The 26,948-nt window shown below is 37.6% G+C and overlaps 2 protein-coding genes across 2 annotated transcripts in view; both read right to left on the bottom strand.

The window, feature by feature from the left end:
• LOC120574276 (protein spinster homolog 1-like) overlaps positions 1–13,361 on the bottom strand; it is a 47,064-nt gene extending 33,703 nt beyond the window's left edge. The window contains 3 exon segments of the mRNA XM_039824567.1: positions 6,373–6,433; positions 7,094–7,192; positions 13,298–13,361. Coding sequence (XP_039680501.1) covers positions 6,373–6,433; positions 7,094–7,192; positions 13,298–13,309 — 172 coding nt within the window. The 5' untranslated portion in view covers positions 13,310–13,361.
• Positions 13,362–20,601: 7,240 nt separating this feature from the next.
• LOC120573938 (NLR family CARD domain-containing protein 3-like) overlaps positions 20,602–26,948 on the bottom strand; it is a 91,434-nt gene continuing 85,087 nt past the window's right edge. Inside the window, exons 10-12 of the mRNA XM_039823853.1 lie at positions 24,803–24,976; positions 23,821–23,867; positions 20,602–21,609 (exon numbers count right to left, since the gene is read on the bottom strand). Of these exons, the coding sequence (XP_039679787.1) occupies positions 21,068–21,609; positions 23,821–23,867; positions 24,803–24,976 (763 nt within the window). The 3' untranslated portion in view covers positions 20,602–21,067. The remainder of the gene's footprint in view (positions 21,610–23,820; positions 23,868–24,802; positions 24,977–26,948) is intronic.

Here is a 26,948-nt window from a genome sequence, read left to right as displayed (position 1 = left end):
AACATACCATCATTACTGAGTAATAACCTAACATACCATCATTACTGAGTAATAACCTAACATACCATCATTACTGAGTAATAACCTAACATACCATCATTACTGAGTAATAACCTAACATACCATTATTACCTAACATACCATCATTACTGAGTAATAACCTAATATACCATCATTACTGAGTAATAACCTAACATACCATCATTACTGAGTAATAACCTAACATACCATCATTACTGAGTAATAACCTAACATACCATCATTACTGAGTAATAACCTAACATACCATTATTACCTAACATACCATCATTACTGAGTAATAACCTAACATACCATCATTACTGAGTAATAACCTAACATACCATTATTACCTAACATACCATCATTACTGAGTAATAACCTAACATACCATCATTACTGAGTAATAACCTAATATACAATCATTACTGAGTAATAACCTAACATACAATCATTACTGAGTAATAACCTAACATACAATCATTACTGAGTAATAACCTAACATACCATCATTACTGAGTAATAACCTAACATACCATCATTACTGAGTAATAACCTAACATACAATCATTACTGAGTAATAACCTAACATACCATTATTACCTAACATACCATCATTACTGAGTAATAACCTAACATACCATCATACTGAGTAATAACCTAACATACAATCATTACTGAGTAATAACCTAACATACCATCATTACTGAGTAATAACCTAACATACAATCATTACTGAATAACCTAACATAACATCATTACTGAGTAATAACCTAACATACCATCATACGTAATAACCTAACATACCATCACTGAGTAATAACCTAACATACCATCATTACTGAGTAATAACCTAACATACCATCATACTGAGTAATAACCTAACATACAATCATTACTGAGTAATAACCTAACATACCATCATTACTGAGTAATAACCTAACATACCATCATTACTGAGTAATAACCTAACATACCATCATTACTGAGTAATAACCTAACATACAATCATTACTGAGTAATAACCTAACATACCATCATACTGAGTAATAACCTAATATACCATCATTACTGAGTAATAACCTAACATACCATCATTACTGAGTAATAACCTAACATACCATCATACTGAGTAATAACCTAACATACCATCATACTGAGTAATAACCTAACATACCATCATTACTGAGTAATAACCTAATATACCATCATACTGAGTAATAACCTAACATACCATCATTACTGAGTAATAACCTAACATACCATCATTACTGAGTAATAACCTAACATACCATCATTACTGAGTAATAACCTAATATACCATCATACTGAGTAATAACCTAACATACCATCATACTGAGTAATAACCTAACATACCATCATACTGAGTAATAACCTAACATACCATCATTACTGAGTAATAACCTAACATACCATCATACTGAGTAATAACCTAACATACCATCATACTGAGTAATAACCTAACATACCATCATACTGAGTAATAACCTAACATACCATCATACTGAGTAATAACCTAACATACCATCATACTGAGTAATAACCTAACATACCATCATACTGAGTAATAACCTAACATACCATCATACTGAGTAATAACCTAACACACCATCATTACTGAGTAATAACCTAATATACCATCATTACTGAGTAATAACCTAACATACCATCATTACTGAGTAATAACCTAACATACCATCATTACTGAGTAATAACCTAACATACATCATTACTGAGTAATAACCTAATATACCATCATTACTGAGTAATAACCTAACATACCATCATTACTGAGTAATAACCTAACATACCATATACGAGTAATAACCTAACATACATCATTACTGAGTAATAACCTAACATACCATCATTACTGAGTAATAACCTAACATACCATCATACTGAGTAATAACCTAACATACCATCATTACTGAGTAATAACCTAACATACCATCATACTGAGTAATAACCTAACATACCATCATACTGAGTAATAACCTAACATACCATCATTACTGAGTAATAACCTAACATACCATCATTACTGAGTAATAACCTAACATACCATCATTACTGAGTAATAACCTAACATACAATCATTACTGAGTAATAACCTAACATACCATCATACTGAGTAATAACCTAACATACCATCATTACTGAGTAATAACCTAACATACCATCATTACACCATCATTACTGAGTAATAACCTAACATACCATCATTACTGAGTAATAACCTAACATACAATCATTACTGAGTAATAACCTAACATACCATCATTACTGAGTAACATACCATCATTACTGAGTAATAACCTAACATACCATCATTACTGAGTAATAACCTAACATACAATCATTACTGAGTAATAACCTAACATACCATCATTACTGAGTAACATACCATCATTACTGAGTAATAACCTAACATACCATCATTACTGAGTAATAACCTAACATACCATCATTACTGAGTAATAACCTAACATACCATCATTACTGAGTAATAACCTAACATACCATCATTACTGAGTAATAACCTAACATACAATCATTACTGAGTAATAACCTAACATACCATCATACTGAGTAATAACCTAACATACCATCATTACTGAGTAATAACCTAACATACCATCATACTGAGTAATAACCTAACATACCATCATACTGAGTAATAACCTAACATACCATCATTACTGAGTAATAACCTAACATACAATCATTACTGAGTAATAACCTAACATACAATCATTACTGAGTAATAACCTAACATACCATCATTACTGAGTAATAACCTAACATACCATCATTACTGAGTAATAACCTAACATACCATCATACTGAGTAATAACCTAACATACCATCATTACTGAGTAATAACCTAACATACCATCATTACTGAGTAATAACCTAACATACAATCATTACTGAGTAATAACCTAACATACCATCATTACTGAGTAATAACCTAACATACCATCATTACTGAGTAATAACCTAACATACAATCATTACTGAGTAATAACCTAACATACCATCATTACTGAGTAACATACCATCATTACTGAGTAATAACCTAACATACCATCATTACTGAGTAATAACCTAACATACCATCATACTGAGTAATAACCTAACATACCATCATTACTGAGTAATAACCTAACATACAATCATTACTGAGTAATAACCTAACATACAATCATTACTGAGTAATAACCTAACATACCATCATACTGAGTAATAACCTAACATACCATCATTACTGAGTAATAACCTAACATACCATCATTACTGAGTAATAACCTAACATACCATCATTACTGAGTAATAACCTAACATACCATCATTACCTAACATACCATCATTACTGAGTAATAACCTAACATACCATCATTACTGAGTAATAACCTAACATACAATCATTACCTAACATACCATCATTACCTAACATACCATCATTACCTAACATACCATCATTACCTAACATACCATCATTACCTAACATACCATCATTACTGAGTAATAACCTAACATACAATCATTACCTAACATACCATCATTACCTAACATACAATCATTACCTAACATACCATCATTACCTAACATACAATCATTACCTAACATACCATCATTACCTAACATACAATCATTACTGAGTAATAACCTAACATACAATCATTACTGAGTAATAACCTAATATACAATCATTACTGAGTAATAACCTAACATACAATCATTACTGAGTAATAACCTAATATACAATCATTACTGAGTAATAACCTAATATACAATCATTACTGAGTAATAACCTAACATACCATCATACTGAGTAATAACCAAATACCATAAAACAATGAGTAAAATAACATAATTAAATAATACCTAAATACAATATAGTATAAAATAACATACCATCATTACATAATAACCTAACATACCATCATTACTAACATAACATCATTGAGTAATAACCTAACATACACATACAACATACGATAATAACCTAACATACAATCATTACAGTAATAAATAACATAAATTACAATATAATAACCTAATAAACAATTACTGAGTAATAACCTAACATACAATCATTACTGAGTAATAACCTAACATACAACATTACTGAGTAATAAAATACAATCATTACTGAGTAATAACCTAATATACAATCATTACTGAGTAATAACCTAATATACATCATTACTGAGTAATAACCTAATATACCATCATTACTGAGTAATAACCTAACATACATCATTACTGAGTAATAACCTAACATACCATCATTAATTAAAAATATACATAAAATTACTGAGTAATAACCTAACATACCATCATTACTGAGTAATAACCTACAACCTATTACAACACCATGAGTAATAACCTAACATACCATCATTACTGAGTAATAACCTAACATACCATCATTACTGAGTAATAACCTAACATACCATCATACTGAGTAATAACCTAACATACCATCATACTGAGTAATAACCTAACATACCATCATTACTGAGTAATAACCTAACATACCATCATTACTGAGTTTAAACTACATTCTCTGTTATGTTTGCACTGAATAACACATTCAATAAACAGAAACATAACTCTTGCAGCGCACATGAACAGATGTGCAATATTAGCTCACACATAAAATAGCACCCTCGTGAGTTAGCCTACTGTTGCTAACGTACATTCATAAATCCTGCATGACATCGTCCCGTACCTACAGGACCTCAGACTGACTTATTGATGCACGCACAGAGTAGTGTCGACAAACTTAGTCCAATGAGGGGAGAAAGTGTGATAGCGCTCCACTTTTAACGCTTTTTTCTCTCTCACTCGAGACCGCTGTGTCCAACGTTACTAGAGGTAGAGCGAGCTACAGCTGACAGGGAGAGAGAGAATGTATCACTACAGCCAATCAGCAGTCAGCTCAAAGCCATGCTCTTCTTCACAAACAGGTTGCACGTAAAGGGGGAAAAAGTAGCTTCCACTTAAGGAGCCCTATGTCTTGTCTTTGTGTCTTTGCTAGTTTAAGACCGACGCACTTGTCAATTTCCCGTCCAGCGCCCGCGACTAGGATCAGTGTGTCTGACAGGGTGGGGGGGCGTGGCATTGTAATGGCAAAAATTTAAAACAGATAAAGGGACAAGGTCACCCTAAAACTCTCATGTTTTCCCATGCCAGTTAAGATGTAACTGGGAGGGTGAAAGTCGTACAGGGAGGAGGAGGTGAGATGACTCCAAGATGTCTCTTGTATTTCTCCGAGATGTCTTCATGTGTATCAGATTGCCTGTATAAGAACTGTAGCATCATAATAATCCAAGAGCGTATGTGCTGTCACTCTGAAGATGCATATAAGCCTGGTGTTCTTGTTCACTCATTTGAGAAACTGACTCCACACGGGGCTGAGGCCTTTTGTGAAATCATGTTGCTCCTATATTTGCAAATATATCTTTCTTAATAAAATACAAAAACCCAACTTGGTGTTTAGTCTCAGTCGGTCTTATTTGTTTCAATTTACTAAACTCTGAAATTTCCCCCCCTGCTGCAAAGGAAACTTCCATAACAGCATCACGATGGTGGCTCGTCCATCGGCACAACCCTAGTAGCGAGGCAGCGCGCCAGCCGCTAAAGAGTCAAATTTAACAACTTAATGCTTCATCATCCAAGCACATTGTGATCGCCAGACGAGGGACTTTGTTCGGCTAGTTTTCCGTGCCCAGTGGAGCGTGGGGACGTGTCCGTTACTGCCAAACTTCACCTCCGTCCCAGCTCCATAAATCACATCCATGTTTCCTCCACTGCCTCCCTTCCTCACGTGTCAGGCTACGTTTAGACAGAAACGATCTGAAGAGAAAACGCAAAAGTGGCGTTGCGTTCTCACTTTTTATTCCGCGTTTAGACGAGCGTTTTGGGGGGAAATCTGCTGCGTCTGGTGACGCAAAAGTATGTGAGATGTGACGTAGTAGCACGCCAGGCGGCTAGGTGGTGGTGGGAAGCTCTGCCACACAACACCACCAAGTCAGCACACCTGCTCAGGCTGTAACTTCTGGAGATTCGGCCACAACGGACCGAATGGCTTCGCTCGCTTCTTTCTCCACCGCCATTACGGAAATACAACTCAAACTAGCGCACAACCTCAACGTCATCGTTCTCAGCCACGCCCTCTGTTCGCTGATTGGACAGGTAAAGATTTGGCCGGAGAAAACCCAAGACTATACCGCAAACCCAGACAGAGTACTGAAGGAAAATGATAATTGAGCGGGAGTACGTAGGAGGGCGGAGCCAGGCTAACGCACCTCAGTGTCTTACCGGAGTTTTCTTTTCCAGCGAACATTTCTGCCGTTGGCTTCAGCTGCAGACTGCTGCTCACCTGAACACAGGACACAGCAGCATTTATGGACAGATACGTTCAGACGTCAAGTATTTATCATCACAAACAATATCGCTTTGATATCTAATGGGATAGGGCTGTGCAATTAATCAAAATGTTATCTTGATTATGATTTTGGCTCCCAATGATCACAAAAACAGAATAATCGAGAAAAGTTTTACAAGTAAACTCTTATTTTCTCTCGTGTTCTGAATGAAAAAGCTTAAATAGGAAAAGTATGAAGGCAAAGTTCACCGTTGTGTTCTTTTACTGTTGATTTATTTAACTTTTTCCACTGTTTTTTTAAGTTCAATAACTGCAACATCTTTCCAGAAGTCAACGAGTAATCGTGTTAAATTATCGTGATTTCAATATTGACCGAAATAATCGTGATTATATTTTTTTCCCAGAATCGAGCAGCCCTATTTAGACGTCAAATATATATTTTATTTATTTATTTCAGGACAATGCACATTTAATGAACATGTACAGCAGTACACGTACAAGTGCCAGATTGTAGCCCAAAGGCTAATTTCCATCTGTAGTCCATTAGGCAGGTAGAAATTACAATAAAAAGGACACAAGATATAGACTAGTAACATTTGCTATATAAAACAGAGTAAAACTGGACAAAAGAAAAGAAAAAGACAGACTGTCTACCTTGTTTGAGTAAACGGGAACTGAGACGATGGCTGAAGGGTCCAGGATGCGTCTGCGTTTGGGTGGCTGCTTCGCTGCCTGCTTCTCACTGTCAGACACCTGGAGAACAGACACAGGTCAGCTGCTTTCTACATAACTTATATACACTCTACATCATTAATACATGGACTATGATGTGTGCTTCTCGCTGTCAGACACCTGGAGACCAGACACAGGTCAGCTGCTTTCTACATGACATATACAGTACAGGCCAAAAGTTTGGACACACCTTCTCATTCAATGTGTTTCCTTTTTATTTTCATGACTATTTACATTGTAGATTCTCACTGAAGGCATCAAAACTATGAATGAACACATATGGAATTATGTACTTAACAAAAAAGTGTGAAATAACTGAAAACATGTCTTATATTTTAGATTCTTCAAAGTAGCCACCCTTTGCTTTTTTTGATAACTCTGCAAACCCTTGGTGTTCTCTCAATGAGCTTCATGAGGTAGTCACCTGAAATGGTTTTACCTTCACAGGTGTGCTTTGTCAGGGTTCATTAGTGGAAGGTTTTCCCTTATTAATAAACAGTGGGTGTTTCTGACATCATACAATCAAATTTCCCTATTTCTAAATGATTAAATATAGAAGATTGAAGATCTTGTCTGTGTGTGTGTGTGTGTGTGTCTGTCTGTCTGTGTGTGTGTGTGTCTGTGTGTTTGTGCGTGTGTGTGTGTGTGTGTGTGTCTGTGTGTGTGTCTGTCTGTGTGTGTGTGTGTGTGTGTGTGTGTGTGTCTGTGTGTGTGTGTGTGTCTGTCTGTGTGTGTGTGTCTGTGTCTGTGTGTGTGTGTGTGTGTGTGTGTGTCTGTGTGTGTGTCTGTCTGATTGTGTGTGTGTCTGTGTATTTGTGTGTGTGTGTGTCTGTGTGTGTGTCTGTCTGTATGTGTGTGTGTCTGTGTGTTTGTGTGTGTGTCTGTGTGTGTGTGTGTGTGTGTGTGTGTGTGTGTGTGTCTGTGTATTTGTGTGTCTGTGTGTTTGTGTGTGTGTCTGTCTGTGTGTGTGTGTCTGTGTCTCTGTGTGTGTGTGTGTTTGTGTGTGTGTCTGTGTGTGTGTGTGTGTGTGTGTGTGTGTGTGTGTGTGTGTGTCTGTGTATTTGTGTGTCTGTGTGTTTGTGTGTGTGTCTGTCTGTGTGTGTGTGTCTGTGTCTCCTTGTGTGTGTGTGTGTGTGTGTGTGTGTCTGTGTGTGTGTGTGTGTGTGTGTGTGTGTGTGTGTGTGTGTGTGTGTGTCTGTGTATTTGTGTGTCTGTGTGTTTGTGTGTGTGTCTGTCTGTGTGTGTGTGTGTCTGTGTTTGTGTGTGTCTGTGTGTGTGTGTGTGTGTGTGTGTGTGTGTGTGTGTGTGTGTGTGTGTGTGTGTGTGTGTGTGTGTGTGTGTGTGTGTGTGTGTGTCTGGATTACCAACTGGTGTAAAGCCTGCAACCATTAATGTGACAAAAACAACAAACAAATGGAGTAATATAGAGCAGATTAAACTACTAACAGTATATGAAGGAGTTTAAACATCTACAGCAGGAATATTAACCCAGAAACATCAGATAGAAGAGGAAATCACTGACAGGGAACATTTCACTGCAGTAATGTTTTGGACTTTAACTTGTAGTGGCGTATTTACACTGTGTTTATTAGTACTTGTACTGCAGTAAAGGATCTGAGTACTTCTTCCACCAATGCTGAAGTAATTCTAATATACACAGTGCTCAGCATAAGTTTATGAACCCCATGCTAAAGGTGACTAAAAAGAGGAATAAAAAAACATCTTTTGGAAATTGATCTTAAGGCATTACTTAATAAAAAAAGAAAAAGAGAGGAATAACTGGCCTTTATAATAACATCTGCTGCTTCTATGGGAATCTAACATAGGGGTGGACTGACTTATGCCCCCTGTATTTTAAGGAAGAACATTTATTTATTTACGATACATTATTCATTCACAAAGAAAACTGGTGACCTTAAAGGTTGGATTTTTCCTAATTTTTCGTTCAGTTACATTCAGATGTATTAGTAGTTCCATCTAAAGGTCAGTTAGCTCAAACCAACGCTGTCTCAGTCTCACACAACAACAACAACAACAACAACAACCAGTCTCTTTCATGGCTCTCTTTTCTGTTGACTTTAGATGTTTATTAAAGTTAATGATCATTTTGGAGCCTGTAGTTTGTTTTGCGTTTTACAGAATAGTGTTTCTAATATATTGTCCACCCTATTTATCTAATATATTGTCCACCCTATTTATCTAATATATTGTCCACCCTATTTGTCTAATATATTGTCCACCCTATTTGTCTAATATATTGTCCACCCTATTTATCTAATATATTGTCCACCCTATTTATCTAATATATTGTCCACCCTATTTGTCTAATATATTGTCTATTTATCTAATATATTGTCCACCCTATTTGTCTAATATATTGTCCACCCTATTTGTCTAATATATTGTCCACCCTATTTATCTAATATATTGTCCACCCTATTTGTCTAATATATTGTCCACCCTATTTGTCTAATATATTGTCCACCCTATTTGTCTAATATATTGTCCACCCTATTTATCTAATATATTGTCCAACCCTATTTTTCTAATATATTGTCCACCCTATTTGTCTAATATATTGTACCCTATTTGTCTAATATATTGTCCACCCTATTTATCTAATATATTGTCTATTTATCTAATATATTGTCTATTTATCTAATATATTGTCCACCCTATTTATCTAATATATTGTCCAACCCTATTTGTCTAATATATTTGTCAACCCTATTATCTAATATATTGTCCAACCCTATTTGTCAATATATTGTCCCCTATTTTCTAATATATTGTCCACCCTATTTATCTAATATATTGTCCACCTATTTATCTAATATATTACCTATTTATCTAATATATTGTCCAATTCTATTTATCTAATATATTGTCCACCCTATTTATCCAATATATTGTCCAACTTATTTTGATCTAATATATTGTCCACTATTTATCTAATATATTGTCCAACCCTATTTATCTAATATATTGTCCACCCTATTTGTCTAATATATTGTCCAACCCTATTTATCTAATATATTGTCCACCCTATTTATCTAATATATTGTCCACCTATTTGTCTAATATATTGTCCACCTATTTGTCTAATATATTGTCCAACCCTATTTGCTAATATATTGTCCAACCTATTTATCTAATATATTGTCCACCCTATTTGTCTAATATATTGTCCACCCTATTTGTCTAATATATTGTCCACCCTATTTGTCTAATATATTGTCTATTTATCTAATATATTGTCTATTTATCTAATATATTGTCCAACCCTATTTATCTAATATATTGTCCAACTTATTTGTCTAATATATTGTCCATCCTATTTATCTAATATATTGTCCACCCTATTTGTCTAATATATTGTCCATCCTATTTGTCTAATATATTGTCCAACCTATTTATCTAATATATTGTCCAATCCCTATTTGTCTAATATATTGTCCACCCTATTTGTCTAATATATTGTCCAACCCTATTTATCTAATATATTGTCCAACCCTATTTGTCTAATATATTGTCCAACCCTATTTATCTAATATATTGTCTATTTATCTAATATATTGTCCAACCCTATTTATCTAATATATTGTCCAATCCTATTTATCTAATATATTGTCCAACCCTATTTGTCCAATATATTGTCCACCATATTTATCTAATATATTGTCCACCCTATTTGTCTAATATATTGTCCACCCTATTTATCTAATATATTGTCCAACCTCTATTTATCTAATATATTGTCCACACCTATTTGTCCAATATATTGTCCACCCTATTTATCTAATATATTGTCCACCCTATTTGTCTAATATATTGTCCACCCTATTTATCTAATATATTGTCTATTTATCTAATATATTGTCCACCCTATTTATCTAATATATTGTCCACCCTATTTATCTAATATATTGTCCACCCTATTTATCTAATATATTGTCCACCCTATTTATCTAATATATTGTCCACCCTATTTATCTAATATATTGTCCACCCTATTTATCTAATATATTGTCCACCCTATTTATCTAATATATTGTCCATCCTATTTATCTAATATATTGTCCACCCTATTTATCTAATATATTGTCCACCCTATTTATCTAATATATTGTCCACCCTATTTATCTAATATATTGTCCACCCTATTTGTCTAATATATTGTCCACCCTATTTGTCTAATATATTGTCCACCCTATTTATCTAATATATTGTCCACCCTATTTGTCTAATATATTGTCCACCCTATTTATCTAATATATTGTCCACCCTATTTGTCTAATATATTGTCCACCCTATTTGTCTAATATATTGTCCACCCTATTTGTCTAATATATTGTCCACCCTATTTGTCTAATATATTGTCCACCCTATTTGTCTAATATATTGTCCACCCTATTTATCTAATATATTGTCCACCCTATTTATCTAATATATTGTCCACCCTATTTATCTAATATATTGTCCACCCTATTTATCTAATATATTGTCCACCATATTCATATGAAGGGAAGACTCCCTACAGTGCTCAGCATATGTTTTTGAACCCATGCTAAAGTTGACTAAAAAGAGGAATAAAAAAAATCATCTTTTGGAAATTGATCTTAATGTAAAAATTAGGAATAATTCAACCTTTAAGGTCACCAATTTTCTTAGTGAATGAATAATGTATCGTGAATAAATAAAATGTTCTTCCTTAAAATACAGGGGGCATAAGTCAGTCCACCCCTATGTTAGATTCCCATAGAGGCAGGCAGATGTTATTATAAAGGCCAGTTATTTCTCTCTTTTTTTAATTAAAGCATTAAGATCAATTTCCAAAAGATGATTTTTTTATTCCTCTTTTTAGTCACCTTTAGCATGGGTTCAAAAACATATGCTGAGCACTGTGAGTCTTCCCTTCATATAAATAGGGTGGACAATATATTAGAAACACTATTCTGTAAAACGTAAAACAAACTACAGGCTCCAAAATGATCATTAACTTTAATAAACATCTAAAGTCAACAGAAAAGAGAGCCATGAAAGAGACTGGTTGTTGTTGTTGTTGTTGTGTGAGACTGAGACAGCGTTGGTTAGTACTAACTTACCTTTAGATGGAACTATTAATACATCTGAATGGTGATAACCAAAGTTACTTTTTTTTTTTTTTTTTTAAAATGGTATTCGGCGCTAATGTTGTCATAATTCTAATTCTCACACACGCTGTGAGGTACCACGCCTTGTTTCCGTTGTTATAATGATGCAGGTTTATTAGTGGAGACTAGAAACGAAACCAACACGGCAGCTAGCGGACCAACTAAACACATTCTGTTTGCTAGGATGGCGAAGGTTTGGGACGACATGTCCCGCCCTTCGCCGCCTCTGATTGGCTAGCACGCGTTGCTTACGTTGGTTGGATTGGTTAGGATCAGACATTAGCATTTGTCAATCTGATAATGTACTGCCAAAAGAAAAACCTTGATTTAATGTGTTAAAAAAAAGAAATGTTTTGCCTATACATATATACATATACATACATATAACACATACATATAACAATATAATTTAATAATACATATAAACACGTTACTTCACCAAAAAAAGAGGCATTAAAACTGTAAAATTGTGCTGTTATTAATTTATTTGTTATTCTTTTTTTGTTTTTCTACTCGTTTGTTTTTGTGTATATATATTTTTTTCAATTTCAGTATATTTTTAATATCTATTTAAAAATAAGCGACCTATTACGTTTTTTTTCCACATATTTTTAATGCATACTAAATAAAAAAAATAAAAAAGGGGAGTGGGATTGGTTAGACTTAGGGTAGAATGTCAGGGTAAGCCAATCAGAGGCAGAGTAGGGCGGGACATGCCTTCGCCATCCTAGAAACAACTACAGGCTTTTATTTTGAAGAGCTTGCCGTTAGGTTAGCTAACCTCCGACTACAATGATGCTAATGTGCACTTTACGGGTAGTTTAATCCGTTTCTGTGGCTTTACACCGAAACTCTTCACGTTTCTCTAGTCGCGGATTTAATTACAACAACGTTACACTCGTTATTTTAGACACAATTCGCCCATTAAGTGTTTTAAACAGATAAACAGCAGCAGATGTGTACAAACACTCACCGCGTCAGCCATGATTGTTTCTCTGTCCGCGCGCTGCTGCTGCTGTTGCTGCTGCCTTCACGGACTGTGGGAGATAATGAGTCATTTGATTTTCCATTGGCTGTTATATTGACGGATTTCATCCATTGTACCAAGTGGAGATATTCAAAGCCTACCTTTGTATGGCTTATAAATGATTTTAATTTGTTTTTTCCTCGCTGAAAAAAGTAAAAAACCTCCGCTTGTATTCTGCTCCTAAATGTTGTTTTTCTTTTCTCGAGCTTTTTTGCTTAACGTGTAATTTTTAACTAATACACCCTTTTTTTGTTTGTTTTTGGTGTTCTGTATTTGGTTTATGTGATTCTTTATCTGTCATGTAAATTGACACCGTGTGTATTTCACCTATTGATCCACATTTTCTTTCCTCTACCAGCGTTTTGTATGTTTTCTTGTGAAGGATTTTCCGCGGTCAGGTGTTGCGTTCAGGAACTATGGGAAAATACTAAACACGAATGAATGCGCAACGAGATGTTTCTTCTTTGGGTTTTATTGGCGGTTGGTGATCAGGTTATAGATCCATCACTGCCAGCTAATGATCTATGAGTTTGGAGCAGAAGATCTGCAGAAAAACTAAACTAAACTAATAACTTAATTCCATCTCTATTACTCTTAAAACTGTTTACTTTCCATAATGTTTTTATTCCAGCAGATTCCCCAACGTACCAACGAGAGGTTTGCTGTTTGTACAGTTTATTAAGCAGTGGTGGATAAGTACATTTACTCAAGTACTGTACTTTGTAAAAAATGTAAGGTACTTGTACTTTAAGTATTTCCATTTTCTACTACTTTATACTTCTATTTTTTTTATTTTTTATTCAAATACATCTCAGAGGGAAATGTACGCTTTACTCCACAACAGTACAAAAATGAAAACAAAAAATATTTCACTTCATATTGTTTTTATTCTACTCATGGAAACAGACACATTTTGTAATCGAACCACAGACTATTTGCTATATTATTATAGTATTAAAATTCATCACTAGAAACTGAATTTAAATCATTTATATTTTAATTGTTCAACTTAAATAATTGCATTTAAAAACTAAATCTTTTCTGCCCACTCCCAGCGAGGGAGAACTAATCACTCAACGAAGTCCGTGGAAATGATGTAATGAGCTCTCTATCGACATCAGGATGGCTGAAAGCCTACACATCTTCCGCCAAAGGCTAAAAACACTACAATCAATCAATCTCTTCCCACTACACCTCGGATAAACATGAAAAAAAAAAAAAAAAAAAATATATATATATATATATATATATATATATTTCTTGAAGCTGCCCTTTCATATGGCTCTTTGTAGTTTGACTTATTTAAAGCTAATGTACTTGTTCTTACCACTTGTTGTCTGGAGTTTGCACCTTCAGGGTTGAAAGCACTTAATTAGAAGTTGCTTTGGATAAAAGCGTCATCTAAATGACATGTAATGTAATGTCATGTCATGTAATGGCATGTAATGTAAATCTGAATGGCATAATTTGAAAGTAGTTTGGAACTGAATTGCAGTAAACTAAATGTAATTATTAATTATGAAATTGAATTCCGAAACGTCTTGATCCCCAGGAACTGAAAATTAAACCTTTATCGGTAACTTGTAAGAAGGGAAAATAAATGAACCTTTAAATAGTGATATAGAGCTTTTCTAGTTTTAACAAGTACTCAAAGCGCTTTAACATAGCGCTGAACCCATTCACACATTCGTACACTGTGGTCGAGGTTCAGTGTCTTGCCCAAGGACACTTCAACTGCAGGGATTGAACCCTCGACCTTCTGATTGGTAGGCGACTGCTCAACCACCTGAGCCACAGCTTCCCCTAGACCTAGAGGGCGCCCCTAAGTACTCCTTTATTTAAGTAAAAGTACCAACAATACAGCGATGTAAAATACTGTAAACAAAGTGAAAGTCCTGTAAAATGTAGAAAGTATTACACATAAAATACATGTAATAATATTCAACGCTGACAGACAACTTACAACAATCTTCACCCTCCTGTTATCCTCGGGTCAAATTTGATCCATTTTCAAAAAGTCAGAAATCAGAAATTTGGGTTTCTTTAAAAAAAATTGCCTAAAATGAACATGGCTGGTTCTATAAAACGCTCTTTCCAAGGATCAGTTCACTACTTTCATTACATTTTGGGTGTTTTATTCAAAATTTATGGCATATTTCTGCTTTTTAAACGAAAAAAGGTTTATTGACCCTGAATTCCAAGAATAAGTGTAAAACTCGTGGTATAAGTTGGTCATAGTGGGAAAAAAGCGTCAAACGTAAAAATAACAAAAATGTCGAAACAATTATAAGTGAAACTCAGTCAAACAAAGCCACAAAAAAGATACAGAAATATCAAAAAAGCATCAAAAAGTTTGGATAAAACTTTGAAAAAAGAAACTGGAAAAAAATGCTAAAAAGTGCTAACATTTCTTTAGCCGGGAGGACAACACAAGGGTTAAATAGTGCGATTGTTGTGCAATTCCCTTTAAAGCAACACTAGAGAACTTTTCCTCTTCGGTCCCCCTACAGGCTGGAAGCAGTTGTCCCATTATGTTTTAGCCGGTAGAGAGCCACCAAAGCGAATGCAGAAGTGCCGTTCATCTGGGGTACGGAGGGGAGGTCTGAGGGACAGAGGGGAGATCGTCGACCTCGCTACCTGAAGATGATGATGATGATGATGATGATGAAGGCTGTGGAGGTGGGCTAGGTGCAGGTAGAAATTGTTTTTTCTTTCTTTCTTTTAATATTTTAGCCTCAGTTCTTACTTGAATATAAAAGTTTATTACAACACAAATCTGATCAAAAACTTAAAATTCCCTCAGCGTTATACAGCGCTCCTGGGGGCGGTTCAGCGAAAAGAGGAGGCGTGTTCCGGCGCAAACCTTACTGGTGCTATTCTGCAGTTTCAGAAAACAATTCCACCACTGACCAGGAAAAACCTGGTCTAAAGTCAGTGGCGCTAGTCTAAAGTCAGTGGCGCTAGTCTAAAGTCAGTGGTACTAGTCTAAAGTCAGTGGTGCTAGTCTAAAGTCAGTGGTACTAGTCTAAAGTCAGTGGCGCTAGTCTAAAGTCAGAGGTGCTAGTCTAAAGTCAGTGGTGCTAGTCTAAAGTCAGTGGTCCTAGTCTAAAGTCAGTGGCGCTAGTCTAAAGTCAGTGGTGCTAGTCTAAAGTCAGTGGTGCTAGTCTAAAGTCAGAGGTGCTAGTCTAAAGTCAGTGGCGCTAGTCTAAAGTCAGTGGTGCTAGTCTAAAGTCAGAGGTGCTAGTCTAAAGTCAGTGGTGCTAGTCTAAAGTCAGAGGTGCTAGTCTAAAGTCAGTGGTGCTAGTCTAAAGTCAGTGGCGCGTTATTCAGATGCTATTTTAGGGGCGCATGCTTGGCCATAATGTAGCGTGTGCACAACGCGCATACACTTCTCTCATCTAAATGGACGCAGCAGTTCCTATTTTTGCAAACCATACATAATTACAAAGGAAAATATGACTGAAAATCTGCTTCAGGTGTTTGGATAGATCAGGAGGCACTTTACAGTACAGTCCTCAAAAAGTCCCAGCATTCTTTGTGGCTTGTTGTGTTTTACACATTTCCATGAATCATGGATGTGTTAATGACATAAATGAGGAAATATTAGAGGACTTAAGGAGACGTGATGTTGAACTACGGCGGGATCTGGTCCGGGAGTAATGCGTGATGTGCTCCTGGTGGATCGGGTGGATGGAGATGGAGTGGGGGGGGGGGAGGAGATGGATCGGGTGGATGGAGATGGAGTGGGGGGGGAAGGGGCACAACAGGAGCAGGTGGTGCGTTTGTAGGCCCACGCCCATGGCTGCAGCAATCCTCTCCAGACTTGAGGAGATGCCCGAGGCGCCGCGAAGCAAACGCCACCCGCCAAGACCGGCATTTATTACTTTGCCGCATCTCGGACAGCTCCCGCTGGCGTGCGCCAGGCAAATCCACCGTCATAATAGCAATCCGCCATGGAACAAGCGCCTGCTCTTAAAGGGAATGTGAGATGACGCTCTGATTGGTTTATTGCACGTTACGCCCAAACCACACCTAGCTACTTCAGACCAACCCATTTTAGATTTGCGTCGGGCGAAAGACTAATTTATCCCGCCGGTATCATAGCAACAGCGCTCGAGATCCGCCCACAAAGCTACTTGCGTTTCATACTTGCGTTTCAGATCGTTAAAATAGGGCCCAAAGTGTTTCTAGTTCAACAGTTTAAATGTTGAGAATCAAAGAGATGAAATCAGACAAATTAATGTTTACTGTTTGAGTCTGAGACAAATCTGCTTCACAGTGCAGAGTGTGTGTGAATCAGGGGCGCCGCCAGGAATTTTGGACCCCATGACAAAAAATCCAATTGGGCCCCCTCTGTGCAGCTGTTGTCACCACATCTCTAGGACCTAACTGTCCCATCAAAAGCTTTACAGAACTCTAATTAAAGGCTTGCACCTGTCTTGCTGCTTGTAGTTCAATACTAGTACTAGCATAATATTTACGGATGGTGATTTGTACATGCATGCAAGCAGGGGTTAAATTGGAATTAGTTATGTGGGGGGGCTCTCCCTAGGGGGGTCCGGGGGTATGCACCCCCAGGAAAAAAATTGAAAAATAAACCGTTAAATGGCACTTTCTGGAGAGTTTTGTGCAAAGAAATGGAGAAATTGAGTCTTACATGATATGTGCAAAACTGCAAGGTTAAGAGCCTATACTCTGCATTGTTGTAGTATCAACAGGTATTAGGGCATTCATCACTTGATTACACATTATATTACCTTGTTATGATATAAGAAGTGACCCATACAATGTGCCAAACATAATGTGCTACATGAAGAGACAGAGCAGCTTGACAGTAGCAACAGCTGAGAAGATTTGGGTCTGTGGTCACCAGGTCCACCTCACACAAACTTCCTTCTCCCATTCTCTCTTTACTACTACAACACACACACACACACACACACACACACACACACACACACACACACACACACACACACACACACACACACACACACACACACACACACACACACACACACACACACACACACACACGGCACCGAGTGGGGCTCTCCGATGCTCGGATGCGAGCCGCTGGAGGAGATGCGACAGCGAGAACCGGTTCCACGGCTTGGTCAGCAACATGAACTCGTAGCGGCCGGAGGAGCTTCCGAGCACCGAGCTTCCACCGCTGCGAACGGGGTTTTGAGCTTTAGGAGAAGGCATTCTATCTGTTAGTCCTACCGACGGAGACACTTTGGCGTTATTGTTGACCCGCGGTGGTGAATTGTCTGCAGTTCTGGGAGGGTTGTTGCCGTGTTCTGATTGTTCTCATCTCAGCTCCGCCGAGACAAAATAGGCATGCCATTTCAAACATCTTTCATTTATTGTCAGAAATATCATGTTTTCAAAAGCATCACTTTCATCATATTTTTTGTGACATATTTAGACTGCAAGCAGGCACATCCGGACACGAGTAGGCTTATGTGCTGGGGCTGAGCCCCGGAGAGCCCCGGCCCAATTTAACCCCTGCCTGCAAGTCTAGTATGTAGTTCACTATTTGATGCAAGATTGCCATATACTAATAAATAGCACTAACATTACAGAACATTGACCCAAATTACCTAGTTCTGTATCACCACCACTTGATTACATACATTAGATACGATAGATTTTTTGTGTGTGTGTGTGTGTGTGCAAGCTTCTCAAATAACTTGCCCTTCATGATGGGAATGATAAAGTCTGTATCTATAGATGTTGTTCCATAATTCAATCTAAATGAACGTATCAAACTGGCTTATTGTAATATTGTCTGTATCTTACATGCAGGCTCAGGTAAGCTACTCACTGTTTCCAACTGTCCAGCATCCAGTACAGACAGTAGGTTTTTTATTTTATTTCATAATGATCATGTGATAAAATAATTGTTATTAATGTGTTTGAATTTTTGTCATTAACAAATATTTCATTTTCCTTTTTTGTAATGGTAAAAAGAGCAAGAGAGACAGAGAAATCCCCACAGACTCCCTGCAATGATGCTAACTGGCATGTCATTGAACACAATGTTGCTCACCTTCCTCACTGGGACAGGGAGGGGCACAGTTAGGGGGAGACTGGGGTGCTGCTGACTCATCTGTTGTTAAGTCTGCTAAAAGGGGCAGGGACAATGATTTAATATGAATATCTTGCTAAACGTTTCCCTGCACTGATTAAATGGTGATTAAATGTAGGCTAGCACTAGTCTTTAGCTAGCTAGCTTATTTCACTATGGACATTAAGCCAACAGGTTAATACCACTCACAGACTACTACCCACCTTTCTTCCTTTGTCTTTCCCCTCTCTCTCTTTTCTCTCTTTCCTTTTTTGAAAACCAGATTTTGATTTAACGTTACTTGGCAACATTGTGGTCACTGTAGTTCTGGCGCATCAACTGACTGCAACCAAAGAACTTCTAATATAAGAAGAAGTGCCACTCCCTCGTTACTTCCGGGTTCTGAACTGGTTGCAGTTCCACCAGAGTTCCATATAGGGGGCGCTCACAGGCCAGTGCAGAATGAATGGGGCTCTATGGAGCTGTACCCCTCAAAACCCACTTTTCTCAGGATATAATTTTTTGTCTAGTAATTTGAATGTTGCATTCGGAAAGAGGCGGTAAAAAATACATACGCTGTGTATTTTTTTAAAGTCACTTTTTTGTTCTAAAAAGCCTTTTAAAATGTCAGTGACGTCATACACACATACGGCCGGAGATACTGCTTTACGGCGAGCTCTGAGTCGCTTCCTTTGTGCTCTCGAGGCATCGACAACACAGCTGATAGGTTAGTCTCTCCCTGTTAATACAACACAGCTGATAGGTTAGTCTCTCCCTGTTAATACAACACAGCTGATAGGTTAGTCTCTCCCTGTTAATACATGTGCTAGAAAGAGGTTTGCTGATGTTTTAAAGACCACACGACGAAATATTCACTCTGACATTCAGGCTCTGCTTCGGATGCCGTCAAGCGGGATCTCTGATCGTAATCATTCCTTCACTGACCAATCAGCATTCATTAGCAGAATGCTAGCGTGTTATGGGCAACAACGAGTCACCCTGTAAGAAATCAAAAGGACATGAGTACTCGTTCATTCAACTTTCGACCTATAATCCATGTTGAACTTGCAAAAACTACAATCAAATCTGAGGTTTCTCAACGACAATCAGGTGAAAGAGACAAATTTAGCCGTCTAGCTCCATAGAGTCCCATTCATTTTGCACTGGACCGCGATCCCCCCCAGTGGAACTCTGGTGGAACTGCAACCAAAATCCGGTACAATGGGGCTGGATAGGGAGTGGAACGGCTTTCCGTAGACCGGCTTTGCTGCAACTAAACACCGTCACGCAGTGCGCTAAGGCAGGACCAAACCATTTCATGCAGATACAGGGGGGTGGTCGGTCAATATGGATGTTTACTTTTTGGTCACTGGGGATATTTAACTTTTACTGCCAAAAACAAGTAAAAACAAAGAGATCGTCAATTTTACTATTATATTTGAAATATATATACTGAATGATGATGGTTTAATCATTTTATATTAGTTTTTACCTATTTTGTGGGCCGCCTGTCAGTCATGGGCCCTTGGAATTGTCCTAACTTTTCCCCCCTATATGGCGCCCCTGTGTGTGATGGTGAACAGACTGAACTTTGATTTCAGCAGCTGATCTTCAGTCAGTGTTTCTGTCCACAGGAGAGACTCTCAGTCCTGCAGAGGACACAGAGACACAGAGGAACCAGACCAGACCATAAACCCAGGATAAAGAGGCTGAGTGAATGTGGTGTTGAAGGTGTAGAGGTGGATCAGTGAGTCAGAGGAGACTGCGTAGAAGGACAGAGTGCCAGCAGGACAGTCCACATACACTGCTACTCTGTTAGAGACAGAGGAGGAAGTGATGATTCTTATTATGTTATTGTGACAGACAGCGTAACCACCATCATCATCATCAGAGCACCTCAGACTCCAGGACTGATTATTCCATCCAAACCAACAGTCATCACTGTTTCCTCTCCTGCTGATTCCTCTGTAACTCACTGATATAGAAACATCTCCTCTCTTCTCAACCTCCCAGTAACAGCGACCAGTCAGACCATTTGTACACAGCAGCTGAGGCCAGGAGTAAAACCTCTCTGGATGATCAGGATATGACTGATCCTCTCCCACATATGTCACCTTCCTGTTGTTGTCAGACAGTTTGAGATTTCTGTTTATTGTGTTTGTGTCCAGTTCCAGTTCACAGGCATCTGATGGAGAGAACAAGACATAATACAGCTGCAGGATATCATCTGATGATTTATTAACAACTTTACTGATAATTACTGAAAGAATCTGATGGAATCTGATGGTGATTTACAGATTTACAGCAATCACAACAAACTATGTTTTATTATTACGATTCTGTCTCTCAGCCTGTTTTCCATTTCCACCTGATCACCTGCAGCTGGCTCTAAAACCATGTGTACGCTGGTCTGAAGTAGGGGTGCACCGATCCGATATTTGGATCAGATATCGGCCCCGATATTGCAAAAATAGCTGTTTTTTTTTTTACACTCCGTCGCAGCACCGGGGCCCCTGTTAACTGCGTACCCTTCTCACTCATGGTAGTAACTTTATAACACAACAATTAATAACCCACAACTAACTCTCTTAAAAGGATAAAACACCAAAGCATATAACAATTTGAGACTTAAACAGTTTCTAACACTAATAATTTTACATTTACAAATGTAGCTACACCGCCGAATGGCATGCTGGGTAACATTACAGCTGCTAGCCTAGCTAGCCAGGTAGCAGAACAGTCTGTTAAGCTGGGAGAGGCTCCGGTCGCTACTGCACAACAACCGAGAAGAAAGTTAGCTAGAGGATGAAGAAAGACCAGAGATACACCAGAACAACGTGTGCTCAAGAGAGGAGCCGTCTGTTGTTCCCAAGTTTTTTTTCTTTCTAACAAATCGGACATAATTTAGCCACGGTTGTTGCCCGTTGCTCTAACGTTACTCGGCCGTGCTAACGTTACTGCGCTAACGTTAAAGACCTGTCACTTCAAGCATGCAGCGGAGCAACGTTATGAACGCAATCCACCTCCGGTCCCGCTACAGACCGTTGAGAAAGACGGGTTCGGAGCAATGATTAAAACTCTGGATTTAAGATGTCTCGCCTCGCTGAAATACGTCCGCCAACCTGCTAACGTTATTCAAACAGCGAAGGAGGCTGACAGCTGAGCTACGTTCAGACCCCCACTACAACCACACTACAACAACCTAACTTACCTGTGGCCAAGGTAGTGTTTATACAACTAGCTTACAACTATTTAGTTTTGAAAGGGAAACGGTGTTAAAGTTGTTTGTATGTGTAGGCTATTCATTCGATTTGAGTTTATTTTACTACTTTGCAGTTTGCACAATACAAATAGTTTAGCTTCTGTAACTGTTTCATGGATTCCCCTTCATACAAAGTTATTGTATAATGTTGTGGAGCCAAGCAAACCCTTAATCAAAGCTTTTAGTAAACATGATGACATTAACATGTTTTTGTGATATTCTATGTACTCCTGACAGTAGAATAAGCCATTATAAACCTATATAAAGGTGGCCCATTATTGATGGCCCATTATTATGTATTTAAATTTATTTTAAGAAGTTTGATTACATTATATTTTCGATTTGAATGCACAATTGGTTTTTAAATAACAAATAAATAAGAATTCAATACATTACATCTATGTTATTTTGTCTTAGTTAGGAAAGTAATTTTTAGTTAGGAAGGTCTGGTGCCTTTAGTGTCTTCCACATGGTGGAAGGAAGGTATACAGTTTATTATTAATTCATTAACGGTATCGGATCGGTATCGGTATCGACAGATACACAAAGCCCTGGCATCGGTATTGGTATCGGGACTGAAAAAGTCGGATCGGTGCACCCCTAGTCTGAAGTCAGTGTGACGTGCACACCTTCCGTTTATAGAAATACCAGTTTATATGTGAAAGTATTTGTGGTATTTGTGCGTATGTGTCGTATATCTGGTCCCAGGTCTCCATTCAGGGAGGAACTGGAAGGTAAATCCACCTCAACTCACTTTATTCTACATCTTGTAGATATCAACTATGTCATGTTGTGTTCATGGCTTGTAGGTTTTTAAACACATCCAGAGAAGAAAACTCTAATATCAGTGACAGTCAAAGGAAACAAAGTTAGCTTTCTGTTGGCTAGACTAAATAAAAATAAAATAAAATAAAATGAAAAAGTATTAGTTCTGTTGGATCACTTTGTTCAGTTTGTGTTTGTGGATTTTAAATTGATTGATTGAATTATAACATCTTTCCAGCCACACTGACAGAAAACAGATCCTGACTGAAACTCTGGAGAAATTCATCATCATACTTCAGTCAAGAAAATGTAAAAATCTAGTGTAACATGCAGCTGATTTCTCATTAATCAAACTTTAAACACACTCACACTTCCTCAGACCAGGTCTCAACCACTGCAGTCCACCATGGTCCATCCTGCAGGAAGAAACAAAGTCAGAATCAACTTCATACACTTCTTCACACCTTCACTCAGATCCTCCATTAAACATGAACCAGAGTTAATCAGTTAGTGACAGAGAAACAGTGGGAGAGCTGTCGTTGTCTGTCCGGTTTGCTTTTCAACATCCACTTACAGCTCACTGTGGGAGTGAACATGAGGCTCCTGTATGTGCGTCCAGTTCCACAATAATTGATCATTAAAACAGTATCAACATATGGTTCATGCAACTTTATAATACTGAAAGCACTGCGTCTGCATATCTCTGTCTTTGTGCAAACACAGTTTTAGTCGGTAATATTCGTAAAGTACTTTTTCTTTAATAACATATTTAAAATAACTGTACTTGAGTACAATATTCTGGTACTCTTTCCACCTCACCCAGCGCAGAGCTATGGTCAGGTAAACGTGGACCTCCAGGTACTGACGCCATTCACCTGCTTGTACAAACCGACAGACTTTCCTTTTAGTTACCAGCTAACACTAGCTTTGGTTGACAAGGTACTAACGAACACTGAACAAGATCTTTTAGGCAAAAAAACTGTTTCAATCAACTTTGATGAAGTGAAACCTGATAGGCAGCTCATCTGTACCTGTATACAGAAGGAACTTAAAAGAAAAAATGCGCTCAGGAAGAATGAGTTTGTGATTATCTGAAATGTTCCTTTTGACTAGGAAGAATTTAATTATGGATATCTGTAATCCAGTCAGCTATTTAATGATAAAACAGCTTGCCATAGTGAAAACCCTGTACACATCCTCAGTCTCTCAGACTAGAGGACTGAGCTTCACAGCTTCTCTCTGACAGCTTACAGCCACTCAACCAAAAAAGCATAATATAATAAATAATATATGAAGAAAATAAGAGTTCAGAGTGTAATAATTTTACAAACACAAACAGCAGTAAACTAACCTGAGAGTTTCCAGTCTGCAGTGTGGACTCTTCAGTCCAGCCGACAGATGCTCCACTCCTGAATCCTGCAGGTTGTTCTTACTCAGGTCCAGCTCTCTCAGACTGGAGGACTGGGAGCTGACAACTGAGGACAGAGCTTCACAGCTTCTCTCTGACAGGTTACAGCCACTCAGCCTGAAGAGGAATCAGAAAAACATAAGACAACAATTACTAATTAAAGCTGCAAGCAGCGTTGGATGGGCTTGTAATATATGACTTGTTATGTAAGCATTAGAAACTTTAAATGACTAGAATCTTACCAAACAAAACAAACAAATTGGCTAGTTCTGTCAAATCTGTTGACCATGCACACAGCCATCTTGGAAATGTTGTCATGGCAACAAAAATTGACAAACTGTCACATGTCCGCTATCAGGATGTTCCATCAGTGTCACTTAGGGGCTTCAGGAGTTAAAATCAAGGATGAAGCTGAATGAGAAATTCTAGTACTCTTTTCACCTCTGCCTGACTCATACATGCAGACACAAAGAAACAGATGCAGCCTCTTGCCAAATACTTGTCCCCTTAAATATGGGGTCCAACCATAATTCCTGCATAGTCCATTCAACATAGCTGTGAATACTCTCATGTTGAAACTGAGAGTCTGCACTGTAAGCAAGTAATCTTTGTTTGATTTCAAATCCAGAGCCAAAATAACAAAATGTTTTCATTGTCCAAATACATTTGGACCTAACTGTATATCCAATTCAAGTTTATGTGCTGTGAAGCAAGACATTACAATGTTGACAAGCTCCTGAGTCAGCTCTCTCAGACTAGAGGACTTCTAAACTTCATTCACTCTTTTAATCTTGTTTAATCAGTTCACTAAATAATTAACATACAAAGAAAATCACATCTCAGAATAACTGAACACTAACCTGAGAGTTTCCAGTCTGCAGTGTTGACTCTTCAGTCCAGCCGACAGCGGCTCCACTCCTGAATCCTGCAGCTCGTTGTTACTCAGGTCTAGCTCTCTCAGACTAGAGTACTGGGAGCTGAGAACTGAGGACAGATCTTCACAGCTTCTCTCTGACAGGTTACAGCCACACAGCCTGAAGAGGAATCAGCAATACATTTACAGAAAAACAATTACAAACAATGGTTGTTTTAATAAGGGAGATATCAGATTTAAGGTGAGAGACGTGACCTCAGAGTAGAACATTGTTTGTGATTCTGTGAGAATGACTGATTGTTATTTGGCTCTGTTGCAGAACCTCGCCAGTCAGTGAAGTTGCACTTGTTTGTAGTTCTTCTCATTGACAGTGCAAACAGATGCAAACAGCTGAGCATTTCTACATTCACTTATGACTAACTGTCAGAGTGGAAATGAGTCTCTTTTATGTGCGCACAGCTCCATTAATAAAACAGAATCAGCCATACATACATCTTAAGGGGTCATATTGATGATGTTTTTCTCCTTTTAAAAATGTAACGCACTAACGTTTACTCAGAGTACATTTATACTGACCTACTTTTTATTTTAATTGAACTACATTTGTACAAATGTATTTTTAAATGAGTACAATTTCTTTCAAGTAACAGTACTTTTACTTGAGTATAATATTCTAGTAATCTATCCACCTCTGCCTGACTCATACATGCAGACACAAAGAAACAGATGCAGCCTCTTGTAAAAATACTTTTCCCCTTAAATATGGGTCCAACCATAATTCCTGCATAGTCCATTCAACATAGCTGTGAATACTCTCATGTTGAAGCTGAGAGTCTGCACTGTAAGCACATAATCATTGTTTGATTTCAAATCCAGAGCCAAAATAACAAAATGTTGTCATTTCAAGACATTACAATGTTGGCAAGCTCCTGAGTCAGCTCTCTCAGACTCATTCACTCTTTTAATCGTTTAGTCAGTCAATTAAATAATGAACATACGAAGAAAATAACATCTCAGAAAAACTGAACACTAACCTGAGAGTTTCCAGTCTGCAGTGTGTACTCTTCAGTCCAGCCGACAGCTGCTTCACTCCTGAATCCTGCAGCTCGTTGTTACTCAGGTCCAGCTCTCTCAGACTAGAGGACTGGGAGCTGAGAACTGAGGACAGAGCTTCACAGCTTCTCTCTGACAGGTTACAGCCACCCAGTCTGAAGA

The sequence above is a fragment of the Perca fluviatilis genome, chromosome 15 (assembly GCF_010015445.1).
Source record: "Perca fluviatilis chromosome 15, GENO_Pfluv_1.0, whole genome shotgun sequence".
Classification (NCBI taxonomy): domain Eukaryota; kingdom Metazoa; phylum Chordata; class Actinopteri; order Perciformes; family Percidae; genus Perca; species Perca fluviatilis.
Note: the sequence above shows the minus strand (reverse complement) of the source record. Positions and strands in the feature narration are given on the sequence as shown.